Source organism: Zychaea mexicana (genome assembly GCF_025766255.1).
Source record: "Zychaea mexicana strain RSA 1403 chromosome Unknown BDB00scaffold_52, whole genome shotgun sequence".
NCBI classification, from domain to species: Eukaryota; Fungi; Mucoromycota; class Mucoromycetes; order Mucorales; family Lichtheimiaceae; genus Zychaea; species Zychaea mexicana.
This window is the reverse complement of record NW_026516715.1, coordinates 29,951-46,600: the sequence shown is the minus strand read 5'-3', so window position 1 is coordinate 46,600 and position 16,650 is coordinate 29,951. Positions and strand designations below refer to the sequence as shown.

Here is a 16,650-nt window from a genome sequence, read left to right as displayed (position 1 = left end):
AAGACAAAAAAAAACTTGTTTGGAGAGAAGGGATGGGAAGGGATAGAGGAAATGCAGGCTGCGTGTGCAACACGCGAGGAAGTCCAAGTGCCAACTTGTTGACGTTGTGCTACAACAACTCTGAGGCCTTTTTTGGAAAGGTGCATTGACCCGAGCTAGGATCGAAATGTCTCACACATTTCTATTGTGTATGCAGCTTGGCGTAAAAGTCAACAAGATAACTGGGGGCTCCATGTCACCTTGCCGTCAGTTGCAATGCGATTGTTTGGGTGGTTTTTCTCTCTAAACAACACGGAAGATGACAGGCATGTGCAACGAAGCACAGAAAAGTAACAACAAAGGGGGGTTTGGTCGCTTCCTTGGTATAACAGCAATCTGACAAAAAAGGCAACGAACTCTAAAGAACATATTTACTTGATGAAATAATATAAAAAATATGGTACAGCAATAGCAATGTAAGCTATCTAGGGCGGGTATGGTACAAACATAACAGAAATAAGTAGTAAGACTAATAGTAGGTTAGGAAAAAGGAGGAGCAGTGATATCAAATAGAGGAATGGAGGATCTGCGGTATACTGGGTATTGTAGTGTATAACAAACAAACCAGCGAGATAAACCAAAAAGCTGGCTTCGATGCAGAGGAGAATCTAGGAATGTGGGAACTTTTCATCTTTGGTGTTAAACACAAATGAGTCTGCTTCTTGCTCTGCTGAGACAACGTTCAGGACATCGGTTTCAATGGTGATCCGCGGTCCCTTGAACCATTTGCGAGCATCGACGGCATACCATATGCCAGCGAATGTAATGATCGCGCCGAGCACAACGACGGCATAGTTCATATTGCTTGCTGTCACTGGCATTTCATAGGGGCTAGAAACAAAAAAAAGGAGCACCGTGTGAGCCAATGTGTTCGGACACTGCATTCACATGGAACAGTTTCAGGTTAGTACTTACAAGAGGAATGAGACCACAATAAAGCAAATCCAAGCACAGGCAATGGATCCAACAGGAATAGACCATTTCCCAAGGCTGAATGGACCAGGCTTAAACTTGCTACGTCCAATGGTGATACGGCAAAAGATTGGAATACCATATGCAATGTAGATACCAATGGAAGCCTATGGAAGTAAGTTTAAATTTTAGGACTTGCATAGTATATAAGAAGTGGAGATCTGCATTATATTGCATATCCCCGCCTAATGGATCTACCATTGAATGAACCTACCAAATTGAAAACGGCATCAAGAGCAGCCTGGTCAATAAAACCCAGAAGGCCCAGTAAAGCAGAGCCAAGGACGTTGATCCAGACAGCGTTGACGGGTGTCTGGGTATACGAGTTGACGGAATCCCACAGTTTGGAGAAGGGTAAAGCACCGTCACGGGAGAACGCAAAAATAACACGCGAAGTGGCAATGACAGCGGATGAGCCAGTGAAAAGCTGAACGAGAATGACTAGCATCCACAAACCGAGAGTCGCTTGCTTGCCACATGATGTATACATGATTTGGATCATAGGCATACCGAGTTCTGAGTTCAGTGCTTCATTGATATCAGCTACACTGAAGGTGGCGGCCAACAGAATTAGCCAACCAGCAACTACAGTAGAGACAACCGACATGATGATGGCACGCGGACCTGCACGGGAAGCATCACGACACTCTTCGGCAATATTGCAAGCCGCGCCATAACCACAGAGCGTCCACATGGCGTCAAGCATGCCCAAAATATAGGAGAAACCGTCGTTCCAACCAGAGGTCGCGTTATCAAAATGTGTAAAGACAAACGATCCCGAGTTTCGTTCTGAGGGCAGGACGAACAAACAGACGATCACGACAACAGTGGCGACGAGATTGAGCAAGACGTAAAAGTTGTTGATAGCGGCCAAGATCTTGGTAGGTAGCGAACCAATGATGCCGTGCAAGACGAGAAATGCGAAATAGAGGCCCAACATGTGCTTGAAGGTAGGAACAAAGCTAAAGTCGGTGGCAAGAGTAACCCAGGCAAACACCATTTGCGTCAGACTCCAGTCGATGGATGCGACAAGAGCCACGTTGCCAATAACATTGAACCATCCAGTCAACCATACGATGAGTGGCATCCAGCCCAGTTCTTTGTCCGATTTTACAGAGAGGGATGCTGCGAAATAATAGAGACCGCCTGTGGTGGGCATTGATGAACATAATTCGGCAAGCATAAGTGCAACTAAAAAAATTGTATGATTAATAGCTAAGTTCGATAGAATAGAATGTTTATGCGTACCTGACATGACAAAGCTGGCGGCTGTTAACCTAGAGTTCCCCACAAGAAGAATTTAGAGTCATGATTACATTAAACGCATGAACATACTTATGCTGCTGTAGTGAAAATCAAATAAAAACATTTTCGCACTTACCATCCCCAAATCATGCTTACAGGGCCTCCGTGCGACATTGGAAACACGATACTTGCAGAGACAGAGGCTAGCACACCCATCATGGAAAAAGCAAAGCAAAATAACGACAGCGAGTTGAACTCACGCTTGAATTCCTGCTTGTACCCCAGAGCGGCAAGTTTCTGTGCATCTTCTTCAAGAAATTCAAAAGACGCCTTTTCTAACTGTGCAGGCTGTGACATGATGATATAATTATAGCAAATAAAAACAAAGGTTTTAAAAGGACGAGTATTATGAGAGATCAGCAGAAAGGTTCAATTGCTTTTTATATGAGTATATAGTCGCCCAGAGCGTTACATATTGTGCCACTGATGTGTCGGAAACCAAGGCGATACGCGGGAACTGAATTGAGATAATGGGTGTGTGGTATCTAATTCACCGCCTTATCGTGATTTTCTAACGTAAAACTTTTGGACAGGACCGGGCGGATCTCGACCACCTTGTGCTGTATCCAACCTCCTGAAATTGGTCAAAGAATAAGGAAAACCACCCCCCTTTTATCTATCTGTGCTCGGTGGACATATGCACTTTTTACGTAAAACGTACCGGCACGTAGCGATTTCGCCGAACTTCAGTCCGCGCTTGATGTCTCACTTGATATTTCTTTTGACGATCTGCATATTTAAATCATCCCTTTTCCTTGTTTTGCCCGTCCCCATATCTTTCATACTTTTCTTTCTCTTTCTCTATTTCCGTTACCTCCACTATAATCACTGACACATTGATTATCTTATCTCTCTCTCTCTCTCTCCAATAATGGCGATTGCACTACCTAACGGCAACGAAGAAAGTCGACCCATCCTCCCCAACAGGAACTATAATCTCAATTTTGCAACGCCAAGCATATCCAAGGAAATATGGGTGCTCACCAAAACATCTGTTCCTGTCATCCTCGCGTATATGCTGCAAAACTCACTACAAACCGGATGTGTGTTGATCGTTGGACGTCTCGGTGCTGAAGAACTGGCCGCATCTGCTTTTGCCTTCATGTTTGCCATGGTCACTGGATGGGTCCTTGCCCTTGGAGGTTCTACGGCGCTCGGTATGAACAATAATTTAGTGTGGATGATGTTACAGAATAAAACAACAAACAAACAAACATTAATCCTATGAGAATTTTGTACATAGACACGCTATGTTCACAGTCTTGGACAGCCTCGGATAATCCACATGAAGTCGGTGTTCTCTTACAGCGTGCCTATCTCGTTCTCCTACTTTTGTTTGTACCTGTTGCTGCATTGTGGTTTTTTGTCGAGCCTGTTTTGCTTTTCCTCGGCCAAGAAGTTGGATTGAGTCAAATGACGCAACTGTTTCTACGATATCTTACCGCAGGTTGGTTTTCATTGTTATGTTTTTCTGTTGGGCGTTGTTGATGCATAATTTTGAGGGGAGGTTACACAATCATACAACGTGTTTCGTTAAGCTAATCACATATGTTTTGTGGCTGATGAAGGTGCGCCGGCCTATATCTGCTTTGAGGCTACCAAAAAGTACCTTCAGGCACAAGGGATTATGCACGCTGGTACATATGTGCTTTTGATCTGCTCACCACTCAACATGGGTCTCAACTACCTGTTTGTCTGGGAATGGAACTATGGATTCATTGGTGCGCCTATTGCGACATCGATTATTTACTGGCTCATGTTTGGGCTGCTGGTTAGCTACATTGTCTTCATTGATGGCTCTGCTGGATGGGGTGGATTCAGTCGTCGTGCATTGCAAAACTGGGGTCCCTTCCTCAAGTTGGTGGGTCCCGGTATTTTGATGGTGGGCACCGAATGGGTTGCATTTGAGATTGTTGCCCTGGCTGCCGGCCACCTCGGTACCACATCATTGGCAGCTCAAAGCGTTATCATGACAACCGACCAAGTCCTCAACACAATTCCCTTTGGAATCTCCATAGCCACAAGCAACCGCGTTGGCAACCTACTGGGCAGTGCCTGGCCTGTGGGCGCCAAGTTCTCGGCCAACCTCAGTGCTATGCTCGCGGCGACTATTGGTATGGTGATTATGGTGATCATGTTGTTTGCTCGAGATTCGTTTGGTTATCTTTTCTCGGACGAGGAATCAGTGGTGGACCTTGTCAGTGACGTCTTGCCCTGGGTTGCAGCCTTTCAAATTGCAGACGGTGTCGCGGGCTCGTGTGGCGGCTCGTTGCGTGGCATGGGCAACCAGCACTTGGGCGCCATTGTCAACTTGATCAGCTACTATGCTTTGGCATTACCGTTGGGTATCTATCTCGCTTTCAAGCATGATTTTGGTCTGGCCGGTCTGTGGATAGGCCAGTGCGTCGCTCTCTTCTTGGTAGGCGGCGTCGAATGGCTCATTATCTTGCGCATCAATTGGAACCGTGAGGTTGACAAGTGCTTCGAGCGCGTACGAGCCGAGCGAAAGGATGAAGAAGGCGATGAAGAGTTGTAATTAGACAGCAATATGTGTAGATAGATTCAAGACGTAGTAGACTGTACATTTTTCTTTCATTTTAGCAATAATTAGATACAGCAGCATTTACCATTAATTATTTTAAAAGTTGACGGACTTTGCTGCCCCGCTCGTTTTCTCTTCCTTGCAACAATGTCAAATATTTATGCTCTGGAACCGCACACAAAGTAAATCACTTGAATGCAAATCGCTTTTAACTTGTCTTCAAAATTTATAACAAAAACTATATATATATTAGTGCCAAGGTCATCCTTCATACCACCGCAGGCGATGTAGAGATCGAGCTATGGAGCAAAGAAACACCCAAAGCCGCGCGCAACTTTCTTCAACTCTGCATGGAAGGCTACTATGACAATACCATTTTCCACCGCATCGTACCCAACTTCATTATTCAGGGTGGCGATCCGTCCGGCACTGGTCAAGGTATTGAGCATTTAATTACAATATATGATGAATGACCCTGTTGGACATATTTAAAAAAATTCAGAGAATGGAACCTCATGTACTTTGGCTTACAAAAAAATAGGTGGTGAATCGATTTATGAAGACGACGAATTCCCAAATGAATACCATTCACGGTTACGGTTCAATCGTCGTGGGCTTGTGGGCATGGCGAATGTGGGTGGAGCAGAGCAGGGCAGCCAATTCTTTATTACACTGGATATCACTGAGGAATTGACGCGAACACATACACTATTTGGACGAGTAAGTCAAGAGATACCTATCCCAACGCTTAGAACAACAAAAACAATAACACACGATTGACGCGCGATGACTGTATAGATTGCTGGCGATACGATTTATAATGTGCTCAAGATGGGTGAAATGGAAACGGACGCAAACGAACGGCCGTTGTATCCACCCCGGATCAAAACCACTGAGATTGTGCTAAATCCTTTTGATGATATTGTGCCGAGAATCACAAAACGTGAAAAGAAAATGGCTCGAGCTCTTGAGAAGCAAAAGGCTGCAGAATTGGAGGCAAAGAAGAAGAAGAAAAAGGAAAAAAAGTAAGTGGAATATCTGGGATAGAGCGCTTGCTCTGTGATAGGTAGTTTGCTAATCAGTACTTTTGGCTTCCATCTCAAATATATAGGCAATTGAACCTTTTGTCCTTTGGAGAGGAGGCCGAGGAAATGACGCCAACCGAGGAAAAAAAGGCGAAAAAGAGTAGTTATGATTTTCTACCCGAAGACAAAAAAGTGCCTGCAGCAGAGATGCCACCACCACCACCATTCGCCGAAAAGAAACCTAAAAGCAGCGAAAAGCAATCCTCCAAGTCTGAAGATACGCCGCCGCCCAAGGAAGAAGTTGTACCAATCAAGGAAGAAAAACGGGTCAAAGAAAAACGTAGCCGTGAAAGTGAAAGCAAAGAAGAAAAGAGGTATTGACGATGGTATACGTAAATGAGTTGCCTATATGCAAGAGTTTTTGAGATGCTCATCCGTCCGTCTGGGCTCTTTTTTTCCCTTCCATTAGCTCGTCTCTAAGCGAAATAGACAAGCTCAAAAATGATATCCGACAAATGGAGTATGATCGCCGTGAAGAACGTGAGGGACGGACGGATAGCAAGGATAAGAAGAAAAAGAAATTGTCGTTGATAGAACAGCAACGACTAAAGTATGCCCGACGAGGTGCTGCTGATACGGGTGGTCTTAAAGAACGGAAGCGACGAGGTGAAGGGGACCAAGATGTAAGTTTCTTTTTCAATATTTACTGAAATATTTAAAGAAGACTAATATGATGGAACACCCTACTTATGTTAGACTTTGTCTAAATTGATGGCCTTTCAAAGCAAACTTTCCTCGGCTGAACCAGGGAGTGCAGCTGGCGAAAAGAAGAGTAAAGAAGAGAAGCCGCCATGCAAGTTGCATCTTATCCCTGGCTGCGAGTCATGCTATGACACGAGCAAAGAGGATGCAGAGCAAGAAACAGACGAGGGGTGGATGACGCATAAACTTGTTTTTGAAAAGGACAAAAAGGGAAAAGATTTGATGCAACGGACAGAATCGGTGGATGACTATCTGGTAATTGATCCGCGCGCACGCAAGGCCGAAGCTGAACAGCAAGAGCGAGACAAACGAAAAGGAAAGCAAAGTCATGTGGGTCAAGCATTTCGAAAGAGACAGCGGGAACACAGAGATGATGGCGAAGATGATCATGACGATAGAAGAAGAAGAAGAAGCGGCGCTGGAGGTCATAGCAGCAGCAGCAGCAGTAGTAGAAGAGATGATGAAAAGAGACGTCGTGATTATCGATAAACGAACGTATGTATATTTGTGTTTTTTGACCAGTATGTGATTTTATTTGTTTGTTTGTGCTTGTCGTGTGTGTGTGTGTGTTGTGTAGATAATGTGTGTTCTGTGTCTGTGTGCGGGTGAGTGTGTGTGTGTGTGCGTGTGTGTGTGAGTGAAATTATGTGTGTGTGTGTAGTTTTGCTGCACTTTTGTTGTGTAATCTTGGTTTTTCTTGACGTGGTATACAGCCTGCATTTTCAAAGATTGTCACCTGTTTCTCGACGTTTGCCTTTATCTTGCTGCGACGATGACGACGACGATGATGACGGATCATCTCCTTCTTCGTGTTTCCGCTTGGTGCCTCGGACATCGTCGTTGTTAGCAGCAGCTGATGTCGTTCCATCGTTTTGTTCATCCGTCGTCTGACTTGCACTAGTACCAGCAGGTGCCGATGTAGATGCGCTTGTGTCGTCGTTGGTTTCAGGCTGGCTGTTTTTGCTTGGTTGGCTTGCGCGAGGAGAGGTAGCCGCAGATGTGGAGCCACTACTGGCCGGTGTTCGTGGACGCGTTCTACGCGACGGGCTGATATCGGCAGCTGCCAGTACTGATCCCAGAAAATGATTAATCAAGCTCATGCCTTGGACAACGCGTGCTGTGCGCAAGACCCGACGATACAGCTGTACATTTTCCTGCAAAAGCAAAAAAAAAAGTTTAAAAAACTCCCAAATTTACAACCTTAAATGCAAACAATAAAGAAGCTACCTCTGAGTTTGGCGATCGATCGCTAGCCCGCAAAGCTTCAGACATTTCTCGCAAGCGAGGCACTACATCGGTCATGAGAGTAGCCAGCTCGTCCAATACCATTCCAACAGCTGCCGTCTGACTATTTCCGCTACCTCGAAGTCGCGATCGTATCTCTTGACTTTGCTCTGGAGATGTTGACGATGCAGTGGTAATACCATGGATGCCTTTTAAAAGGCAAGAGTGAGAAATCACTGCATTGCTCTGCATTGCATACACCGTTTATAGCTTCCTCCACATTTATTGTAAGATAAAGAGAGCGACTTACTTTGATCAGGCGGTGTGTCGAGTATAGTTCTCACGTTTCTCATACAGCTCATGGTCCGCATCAGTCGTACTTCTACAGACGGCTATAAATAAACCAAGAGATTGTCAGTTGCTTGTTTGTATAAGTGAGCAGCAAGTATTGCCACCAAAGAGATGCAGACGGGAGATAGAATATTTACCGGGAAAGGAACGCCCGTGGCAGAACGCATGTCAGAAGGGTTGGATGGCCCGAGATCTGACGCACTTCGAGGACCCAACGTGAACTCAAAGGGCGATCTACTTGATGGGATGCTGCCGGTCGATGTAGTGTTCGAAGTCGTGGTCGTATTAGCAGAAGTGTCTCGTGCACGCGCGCGTGGGCTGCTCTGGGAAGGAGTCTTTCGCATCATTGGGCACCGTCATCATGGGCGTTTTTTTTAAAAATCACAATGAAACAAAACAATGTATGCAATTCAGCTTTGATCTTTGTTCAGCAATGCCATGATAGCAACTGCAAAAAAAAACACGATATCACAGATACATAAAGAAGAAAGGGCCTTACCGGTGGTCGAGTGTTTCCGTTTGTGTTTTCAGCACCAGTCGAGGGACGTGTAGCATTTCCGAGATTGGGTGAAGGGAACAAGTTCCCAGCCAGGCCATCCATCAACGAAGAGAGATGCTGTAAAGAGGTTGTCACATGGATGGGTAAGTACCACCATTCTAGATGAATATAAAAAAAAGAGAGAGAGAGAGAGAGAGGCTAACTTACATGACCTGGATCACCGACATCCAGTGTGATAAATGTGTATCCTTCCATGGCTGGCGGTCTGCCACCCAGAGGGAAGAGACGTGAAAGCGGAATTCCTCGAGCAAACGTCCGACGACTGTTGTTGCTGCTGCTTTGAGGACGAGGTTCGTCTATTATGCTCATAAATATAATCATTACCCCCCTATAGTCGATCCCAACTTACCATTTTGTGAATTCTGTGGCACATCAGCAGGCCGCACCACCAAATGTACGACTTTTCCGTTATCGAGGTTCGCTATAGACAATCCACATACCATTGAGTCAGCATTCTTTCTCTGTTCTCCCTATCCCATCATCACCAAGTGGAAGCCCAATAGTTTTTTTTCTTGTTCGGATACTGCCACTGTATGCACGACTAACCCTCTTTTTCTATCAAGAGCGTCCCAGCCAAGTACTTTGTGCTGCTCTTTGTTTTAATCATGTTTCCAAAAAAAAGAAAGGAGAATGCTTTACCGTAATCCGTCAAATTTTTTTCATCCTTGAGAACTTTTCCTTGAAAGATAAGCCGTTGTCGATTGCATTCTACTTGAAACGCGACTTGTACTGCCTGCTTGAGGTCGAGCACAGAAGCATCCCGAGGAATGGTGATTGGCTTGGTTTGCTGTTCGAGCGATTTGATACGTAGTGCCATAGCAGTAGGAGGAACTCCAGAAGGCAAATCGTCATTTGCTGTCTGCTCCGGTGGCCGGTTGTCGTTAGATGTGGTTGGGTCGCCCGACATTGACGTTTTGGGGAAAAAGGGGAGGGAAGATTAGTAATAAGAGAGAGAGAGAGAGAAAGAGAGAGAGAGACAGAGAAGGGGTGCGGTTAAAATAAAAGTAACCGCCGCCGGTCTCTTTTGAGTATGTGACGTTTGAATTTCTCGTTGACCTCATCGTCTTTTCCTTTTTCGGTCGCGGGGAAGTGATGCTTCTTTTTTTAAACACGTCGTCTTCCTCGGCTGTGTATATATAGAATGACTTGCTATTGTGAGCCCTCTTGCTTTAGACAATCGTCTTGCTACGACCATGATACATTTAATTACATGTCTTCATGTGATGATCAGTGTTCTGTTTTAGGAGGGTAGAGACACACATTTCAATGTGTATAATTATTATCATAGTAACCTTGTTTTCTCTGTAAATCGCTCAAAGTAACTCGTATTATCATGGTTCATTGGGGTGTCTCGGTTAACTATGAAAAGGACTCTCTTTGTATTTAACCCCCTTTCTAATTACATGGAGACAAAGAAGTAATAACCAATTTTGATGTAGAGCAGTAGCAGTGTTTGTCCTTTCTTATAGTAGTGACAGATTCCCAAAGCTCGATATAAAGACCAAGTCGAGCCAGTCTTCATTAAATGAAAAGGCTTGTTCGATTGACTTGATCCATTGTTCTGTTTTTCACTCATACTCTTTACCGTTGTAGTCAAGTGTTGCAGTAAAGTGTGCCCAGTATTATGCAGACTGAGAAGAATAACATCTCTCCAGACCAGGAATAGCAGATATAAGCACTGTCTACTATATTGAAACTATGGGAAACAGAACAAATTATCTTTATGAGGTTACCTATGCTTTTTGGTATACGGCACATATCACTAAATGTGGCTGCCAAGGTACGGATTTATATAAACGGCAAGAAAGATCTATATATTTATTATTGAGATCCGATCTGTTGGAGTGTTCCCGCAGTTCGCACACCCCCCTCCACTATCCCGCACCCAAACTAGACTGTGTATTGATAAGAAAAATGTCTACAGCACTGGTTGCCCTGAAACGTACATTGCGCAAGGAACTGAAATTTCAACTTAAAGCTGTTTCACCAAGCACCATCACCGCTGAATGTAACTGATTCATTCACTGAACAAGGGAGAAAAACCTTACCCAAAGTGTTGTTAACTTTCTCAATTCTTTTGCGGTAATGCTGTGTTTTATAAATGGAACAAACATTATTCTAGCTGAGCAAGTCATTCAAAGGTTATTTGATCTCGAAGCATATCGTGCCAGTCGTCATGTCAGCGTCTACATTAGTCTCCCGGGTGGCGAGATAGATACGCGAGCTATTATTCATCATATTTTACATTCAGGTACAATATATATACAAACAAAAAGCGGCTGTTTTAGAATTTGACAGTTTTATTCGGTGTGTCCATTAGACAAATCATGCTATGTACCACGCTGGACCAAGGATGACATGGAAATGGTCAAGATCAGGTCCTGGGACGAATATTTAGCACTACCTGTCAATAAGTGGAATATCCCGGAACCATCGCATGAGCAACTGATGGAAAATGGTAAGCAAAAGAAAGAGGAAGGTTACCAATTTTTTCTAACCATGAATATTGTTCAGCTCTGGAAAAGGATGGTTTGGATTTGATCATTGTACCAGCCATGGCTTTTGATACCGACCGTAATCGTATTGGTCACGGCAAAGGGTATGCAAGCAGCATCTGTAGTGCCTTTAGAATAACGCAACATTTCGATAACATGTATCACACACATTTAGTTATTACGACAAGTATATACGTGCTTGCAATGCTTGGTCTGCCGCTCATGATCGCCAGCATCCAAAAACAGGTATGTGCACAATGGAGAAGCAAATAACGAACAAAACATAAGCAATAACACTTTTGCTATATATCAATATCAGTGGGTCTTGCACTTTCGGCACAATTGCTTGAGGCAGGCAGGATTCCAGTCGAGCCATTTGATCAAAAGATTGATTGTATTTTGTCACCAGACAAGGTTATTCAATAAAATGATTTCTATCTCTGTTGGTTTTACTTTTTCATTGTGTTATTGTGTTGTTATATAATAAAAAAAGAGACTAGTTGTACGTTAGATGTTGCATACATTTGTTTTGTTGCTTAGCATATAAGGAGCAATTATCTTTTTGTTGCTGCTGTATGTTGTTGTGTTTAGAAAGGGTGGCGTGTAAAAAGTAAGTAATAGGAATATAAGGGTTGGGGGGGGACAAAGAAGAAAGAAAAAGTTATATGTGGTTGTTTTTTTCTCGGTTTTACTTTAGAATGAGCCAGCGTTGACCTATGGAAATTTACCTGTAAGTTACTAACACGCACTAGTCAGAACAAAAACATGGTTGATATTCCTTACCCTGTCTTTAAGGTGCTGCAAGAACGACTGGTATCCCATCGAGCCGTCAAGTCGGTCTTCGACCAAATGGGCCAGGAACCATAATCTCAATGCAGGATCGCTATCTTCCTTGACGATATATACTGTTGGATAGTAGTTACCACGGCGCATTTCTCGTATCTTGCCAATCAACAAGTTTGCCTTTCTGTTGATTGCCGTGTCTACTACAGGAAGTGTCATCTAAGATCGGCCACCCAAAAAACAAACAAGTATGAGCAACAGTGTTCTTCCCACCGGTAAACGGTTTCCCAACGCTGTAATATACCTTGCCGCTGTGTAATTGCTCGTATGACTTGACGCCAAAGAAATCAACGCACAATTGTGGAACTACACCACGACCGACCCAGATAAAGATATCTTGGCCATTTTCCAACAGATAACAGCCATGTGGTTCGAGTCGTTCAGTCGTCAGGTTCAATGGGGGCGGGAATACAACACCCTTTTCAGATATTTCACCGGCCTAACAATTGCATCTTGTGTGTGAGAAGGAAACAGCCTAAAGAAAGTAAGTACGTGTAATCTTATTTTACCTCTGGTGGCATCGTGTGCAAAGCGTACAAGTTAGGATATAAGAATGGAATCAATAATTGGAGGGGCATTGTCCGAACAAGATTGATTGCATTTGATCTGGCATCGCTTGGCAGACGTGAGGTATTGCGCAATGCATCCTAAAAAGCGAGTTATTATTCAGTCTAGTAAAGATTTGTGTATACAGTTTCTTCATATTTTACTTACATGCTTAATCAGAGCAAGAGCCAGGATTGGAAGAAGTTTCAGATTGTCAGGTACAGTAAGCTGCGGTGAAGTGGATCCCTTGCCAATACCAAGGACTTGCGACTTGTAGACACCCAAAATATCAACCGTCTTGTTGACAACTGCATCACGGGCATCCTCCAGCTTGGATGTAAGACCACGTTCGATTGCTGGGTGCATATAATCATGGGTTGTTTAGTAAAAAAAAAAACAAAGATCTCCCCCACCCCTTTTTTCACACGTGACACTATCATTTACCTTTGTTAGCAAGATACGAAACCATGGCTCTTTGGTTGATGCTTGCGATCATTTCCGGTACAGAGGTTGTCACAGGCAAGCACAAGGTGATGACACGGATACGACGCTCGCCAGAACACGTAGTGTGAAGCAAAGCAGTTTGGAAGCATGCTGTAGGGCCGCGAAGTTCGTCTTCAATAGCGACCTCGATCACATAGTTCTGGTTACGGGGTACATTGGGCAAGGCCAACAGATCTGTCGATCGGATAAAGAAGTTTCCATGGAAAGCACTCATACGCAAGTTACGCGATGCCCGAACGCGCAATACAGCTTCCAAACCGATTTGCTCTGCTAGCAACTCGGAGAACTCGTGCGCAAATTTGGTGGCATCTTCAGTACGACTTGCGTGGAAACCAGGATAATAGTAGGTTTGGCCACCCGTGAATCGTGGTAAGCATCCTGTGTGTGTTGTCATAGTTGAGGTTATTTCATTTGATCTGGTTTCTTTTTTTTTCCTTTCTGACTTGAGAGATATTTACCTAATGTCGCAACATCCGCATACTGTCCACCAAAAATAAGCATGTCGCATGATACTTGAGATCGTGAGCAGTCCACAGCAAACGACTTGAAGAACGGCGAACCAGCATTGAGCAATGGTGTCTCCTAATATATCGACATACTGTTTAGTCACATCTCAAGGAGCCATACCCGACTTTGCAAATGTTATTGTGCTACCTTTGGTGTTCCCAACACTTTAGGATCCTCACGAGGCTTCAGTGCACCAGTGCCCATGTTGGGTAAAGTCGATTGCAAGCAAACAATCTTACCACCATAAGGAGACTAATACGAACAACATTTTTTTTTCAGCATAGATTTCACAATAAACAACCTCTTCATTTAAGAAAGAAAGATAACGTACCACAATCTTAAACGCTGCCTGTAAAGCCGTACCAAGAGCATTATTGACATTTGCCGTCTCCTTGAACATATCGGGCAGCTTTTCCAAGAATGCCTGAACAAGTTCTCTGCTATCCGACAAGTTGACCAACAAATGGGATGGCGTGGGCAAGAACACATCCTCCAATTCCGACACAACCAGCATCTGTGGCTCGGATAACGTATGGTTCAAATTGTAAAAGTGGAGCGAGCTGTCAACAGTGATGAAACCGACTTGTGTGCGCCTTTGGTCGTTTGGAATACGATCCAAGGAGTCCAAGATTGTGCGAGCTGCTGTTGCCACCATGCCCGATTGTACAGCCGAATAGGATACATCAATGACAAAGATGTAAGAAGGTGCTTGAGGAGGACGAACCTATATTTCGTTTTTTTTTTTTACCGGTTGAGCAAATAAACAAAACCCCACCCATCCCAATGTCAATATTTCCCAAATTACTGCCTGCCCCCCCTCCCCACCCCACCCCACCTTCTTTTGAGAAAGCTTACCATGTATTCGGTAGGTGCAACATATTCAACACAGGCATAGTTCAGTTCAGCACGCTTCCATCGATCCGCAGTTTGTCGTGTTTCATTATCAAAGTCAAAAGCGGCAGGTACTATATACAACAAAACATGTCAGAACACACAAGAACCCGTGTTTTTCCCCTTTTTTGTTCGTTCAAATTTCCATATCCATGCAGTTACCATCATTCAGCAAAAAGCACATGTTACACTTCCATCGTTGACCGCCTTCCACAAAAGTCACATAGGGATTAATGTATGTACGGCATCGTCGACATCTAGCGATCACTGAATCTGAAATGACTGGCACTTGATCCTAGCGAAAACAATAAGTTGATATTAAAGGGGGTGGAATTGTCAATGTGCTGTCAAAATAAGAACAAAGACTTACATGATCACCTTCAGAAGTTCTATACGGTGCAAGAACCAAAGCAAGTGGTAATTTCGACTTTTTCAAGACTGATTCGGTGGAAGGAATAGCATTGACAGTACAGCATTTAAATGACTCTTCCGCGTTGGCATAGGGTGAGTTGGTGATGGATGACTGGAGAGAAATAAAAAACCGGTGTTAGACTTTCATTTCCACTTAATACTACCACCACCCTAAGTTAGCCTAGTCTATTGACTACTGATATTATACGCCATCTTTGCGAATCCGTCCCCCTTTCCAACCTAACTGATGATCACATACATTTTGAGGTAAATTGATGGTTGGTGCAGGAGCATTCAAATCGGTGATAACGGGCGCAGCTCCGAGTAATGGGATCGACTTTGCCTGAGCCTGAACAAAGAAAAAAAAGTTTAATCGATTTTTTTAGCCATCCCCCCATTTTTCATTGTCCTTGGACCCAAAGAGAGGGAGTGACACGTACTGGAGGACCTGCAAGGTTCATACCACCAAACTGACCAGCCAATGTGTTCAACTGTCCACCTATCGGTTGTTGCTGCGTTCCTGGGTATGCTTGAGCAGCCATTGTTGGCACTGGTGAATTCTGCATCTGCATTGGCTGTTGTTGTTGTTGTTGTTGTTGTTGTGGAGGATAGGATTGTTGTTGGTATCCAGGAGAAAAGTGATTATCCATAGGCGATGATGCAGTAGCAGATTGATCCATGTAAGCCTTTGTGATTTGCTCGGGATACATTCGCTTTCGCGTCGAGCGATGATGTTCAGTGATGGGTGACTGAGGCGCAGACGACCCGGCCGATACGGTCGGGCTTTGTGTAGTAGCAGGTGGTGGGCTTCCTGGTACTGAGTGCTGCTGCTGCTGCTGCTGTGTGCCTACTACTACAGGAGGAGACATGGTACGCGGTCGAGGAACAGGTGAGCCTTGGAATCCAGGTGAACCGACGTTAGCAAGCGGTGGTGACATTGGCATTCCTGGTTGAGGAGGAGGACGTTGGTATGGTTGTTGTTGTTGTTGTTGTTGTTGTTGCATTGGTGGTCGGAATCCCGGAGGACGCATCATGGGTGAACCGGGAGGTGGCGGTGTGCCTGAAGAAGCAGCGCGATAAGGCATTCCCGGGTAACCTCCGGCTGCTCCTGGTGGTGCAGGAGGTCGATAACCAGCTGGAGCTGGAGTCATCTTGCCATCACCCATTGGCAGAGGTCTAGCCTGTGGTTGCTGTTGTTGTTGGGTAGGCGGTGGTAATGGTTGCTGCTGCATTGGTGAAGGGTACGGCGGTTGCTGACTAGCCATGATGGGAGGCTTGTTTCGTTTTAAAAAAAGAAAAACTGTTCGACGCGCGCGTAATGTAGACAATTAAACCGGCCGGGGTTTATTAGTCATCTTTATAGTTTTGGCATGCTACACCCTCTCTTACTCTGCTCTTTCTTTTTCTATCGTTTTTTTAGCCTCTTGGCTCTCTCTTTGCTTCTTTCGACACGTTACCTTTTGGGAAAGCACTCAGTCAACGCAAAACGCACCACAAAAAAAAACTCAACTTTCTCGATGAAGTGCCACTCTTGAAAGTCCGCTCTAGCAAAACCAGCCTGCCCCCCCCCAACCCCTTCTCGCTTCAGAAAGAGTTAGTTTTCTTACTGCTATCTCTAATGCATTCTTAGCGCCCGCGGCAGAAAGAAAATTCAAAATAATCCATCGCTTATAT

General features: G+C 44.4%; 7 protein-coding genes across 7 annotated transcripts; 3 read left to right on the top strand and 4 right to left on the bottom strand.

Annotated features, from left to right (window-relative positions):
• Positions 1-405: 405 nt before the first annotated feature.
• BDB00DRAFT_830405 (amino acid transporter) lies at positions 406-2,644 on the bottom strand. Its single transcript, XM_053124031.1, has 5 exons — positions 2,393-2,644; positions 2,260-2,288; positions 1,226-2,202; positions 955-1,118; positions 406-870 (listed from the first exon to the last, which is right to left on the bottom strand). The coding sequence occupies exons 1-5, from the start codon at positions 2,611-2,613 to the stop codon at positions 648-650; spliced, it is 1,614 nt and encodes a 537-aa protein (XP_052978211.1). The 5' UTR covers positions 2,614-2,644; the 3' UTR covers positions 406-647.
• Positions 2,645-2,976: 332 nt separating this feature from the next.
• Positions 2,977-4,991, top strand: BDB00DRAFT_830403 (mate-domain-containing protein). The gene is made up of 3 exons (XM_053124030.1): positions 2,977-3,473; positions 3,560-3,763; positions 3,885-4,991. The coding sequence occupies exons 1-3, from the start codon at positions 3,188-3,190 to the stop codon at positions 4,850-4,852; spliced, it is 1,458 nt and encodes a 485-aa protein (XP_052978210.1). The 5' UTR covers positions 2,977-3,187; the 3' UTR covers positions 4,853-4,991.
• A 1-nt stretch (position 4,992) lies between these two features.
• On the top strand, positions 4,993-7,343 carry BDB00DRAFT_830401 (cyclophilin-like domain-containing protein). The gene is made up of 7 exons (XM_053124029.1): positions 4,993-5,040; positions 5,112-5,296; positions 5,400-5,578; positions 5,657-5,883; positions 5,970-6,257; positions 6,353-6,566; positions 6,640-7,343. Exons 1-7 carry the CDS (start codon positions 5,006-5,008, stop codon positions 7,132-7,134), a joined length of 1,623 nt encoding a protein of 540 aa, XP_052978209.1. The 5' UTR covers positions 4,993-5,005; the 3' UTR covers positions 7,135-7,343.
• BDB00DRAFT_830372 (uncharacterized protein) lies at positions 7,196-9,764 on the bottom strand. Its single transcript, XM_053124028.1, has 8 exons — positions 9,419-9,764; positions 9,129-9,200; positions 8,927-9,075; positions 8,720-8,836; positions 8,358-8,555; positions 8,180-8,261; positions 7,873-8,078; positions 7,196-7,799 (listed from the first exon to the last, which is right to left on the bottom strand). Exons 1-8 carry the CDS (start codon positions 9,684-9,686, stop codon positions 7,368-7,370), a joined length of 1,524 nt encoding a protein of 507 aa, XP_052978208.1. The 5' UTR covers positions 9,687-9,764; the 3' UTR covers positions 7,196-7,367.
• Positions 9,765-10,693: 929 nt separating this feature from the next.
• Positions 10,694-11,700, top strand: BDB00DRAFT_873777 (uncharacterized protein; the record flags this gene model as incomplete). The annotated part of the gene is made up of 6 exons (XM_053127140.1): positions 10,694-10,787; positions 10,902-11,030; positions 11,100-11,237; positions 11,294-11,378; positions 11,450-11,520; positions 11,594-11,700. The coding sequence occupies 6 exons, from the start codon at positions 10,694-10,696 to the stop codon at positions 11,698-11,700; spliced, it is 624 nt and encodes a 207-aa protein (XP_052978207.1).
• BDB00DRAFT_830368 (uncharacterized protein) lies at positions 11,690-15,972 on the bottom strand. The gene is made up of 14 exons (XM_053124027.1): positions 15,417-15,972; positions 15,236-15,325; positions 14,936-15,088; positions 14,728-14,860; positions 14,530-14,639; positions 14,006-14,398; positions 13,822-13,926; positions 13,626-13,749; positions 13,108-13,545; positions 12,832-13,019; positions 12,627-12,764; positions 12,362-12,556; positions 12,058-12,276; positions 11,690-11,988 (listed from the first exon to the last, which is right to left on the bottom strand). The coding sequence occupies exons 1-14, from the start codon at positions 15,918-15,920 to the stop codon at positions 11,968-11,970; spliced, it is 2,811 nt and encodes a 936-aa protein (XP_052978206.1). The 5' UTR covers positions 15,921-15,972; the 3' UTR covers positions 11,690-11,967.
• On the bottom strand, positions 15,941-16,455 carry BDB00DRAFT_977501 (uncharacterized protein; the record flags this gene model as incomplete). Its single annotated transcript, XM_053129939.1, has 2 exons — positions 16,434-16,455; positions 15,941-16,276 (listed from the first exon to the last, which is right to left on the bottom strand). A coding segment is annotated over exon 2 (300 nt), but the record flags the coding sequence as incomplete, so codon positions are not given.
• Between the last annotated feature and the right edge of the window lie 195 nt (positions 16,456-16,650).

Bases quoted from the DNA above. Each gene is read 5' to 3' on its own strand.
- BDB00DRAFT_830405 (XM_053124031.1), bottom strand. From the start codon at position 2,613: ATGTCACAGCCTGCACAGTTAGAAAAGGCGTCTTTTGAATTTCTTGAA. The intron at 2,289-2,392 runs GTAAGTGCGAAA...GGGGAACTCTAG, and splicing joins GTAAGCATGATTTGGGGATG to GTTAACAGCCGCCAGCTTTG. The intron at 1,119-1,225 runs GTAGGTTCATTC...TTACTTCCATAG, and splicing joins TTGATGCCGTTTTCAATTTG to GCTTCCATTGGTATCTACAT.
- BDB00DRAFT_830401 (XM_053124029.1), top strand. From the start codon at position 5,006: ATGTCAAATATTTATGCTCTGGAACCGCACACAAA. The intron at 6,258-6,352 runs GTATTGACGATG...CCCTTCCATTAG, and splicing joins GAAAGCAAAGAAGAAAAGAG to CTCGTCTCTAAGCGAAATAG. The intron at 6,567-6,639 runs GTAAGTTTCTTT...TACTTATGTTAG, and splicing joins GAGGTGAAGGGGACCAAGAT to ACTTTGTCTAAATTGATGGC.
- BDB00DRAFT_830403 (XM_053124030.1), top strand. From the start codon at position 3,188: ATGGCGATTGCACTACCTAACGGCAACGAAGAAAGTCGACCCATCCTC. The intron at 3,474-3,559 runs GTATGAACAATA...TTTTGTACATAG, and splicing joins TGGAGGTTCTACGGCGCTCG to ACACGCTATGTTCACAGTCT. The intron at 3,764-3,884 runs GTTGGTTTTCAT...TGGCTGATGAAG, and splicing joins TCTACGATATCTTACCGCAG to GTGCGCCGGCCTATATCTGC.
- BDB00DRAFT_830368 (XM_053124027.1), bottom strand. From the start codon at position 15,920: ATGCCAATGTCACCACCGCTTGCTAACGTCGGTTCACCTGGATTCCAA. The intron at 13,927-14,005 runs GTACGTTATCTT...TGTTCGTATTAG, and splicing joins AGGCAGCGTTTAAGATTGTG to TCTCCTTATGGTGGTAAGAT. The intron at 13,020-13,107 runs GTAAATGATAGT...ATATGCACCCAG, and splicing joins TTCGTATCTTGCTAACAAAG to CAATCGAACGTGGTCTTACA.
- BDB00DRAFT_830372 (XM_053124028.1), bottom strand. From the start codon at position 9,686: ATGTCGGGCGACCCAACCACATCTAACGACAACCGGCCACCGGAGCAG. The intron at 9,201-9,418 runs GTAAAGCATTCT...GATTGTCTATAG, and splicing joins AAAAAATTTGACGGATTACG to CGAACCTCGATAACGGAAAA. The intron at 8,262-8,357 runs GTAAATATTCTA...GTTTATTTATAG, and splicing joins CCACGGGCGTTCCTTTCCCG to CCGTCTGTAGAAGTACGACT.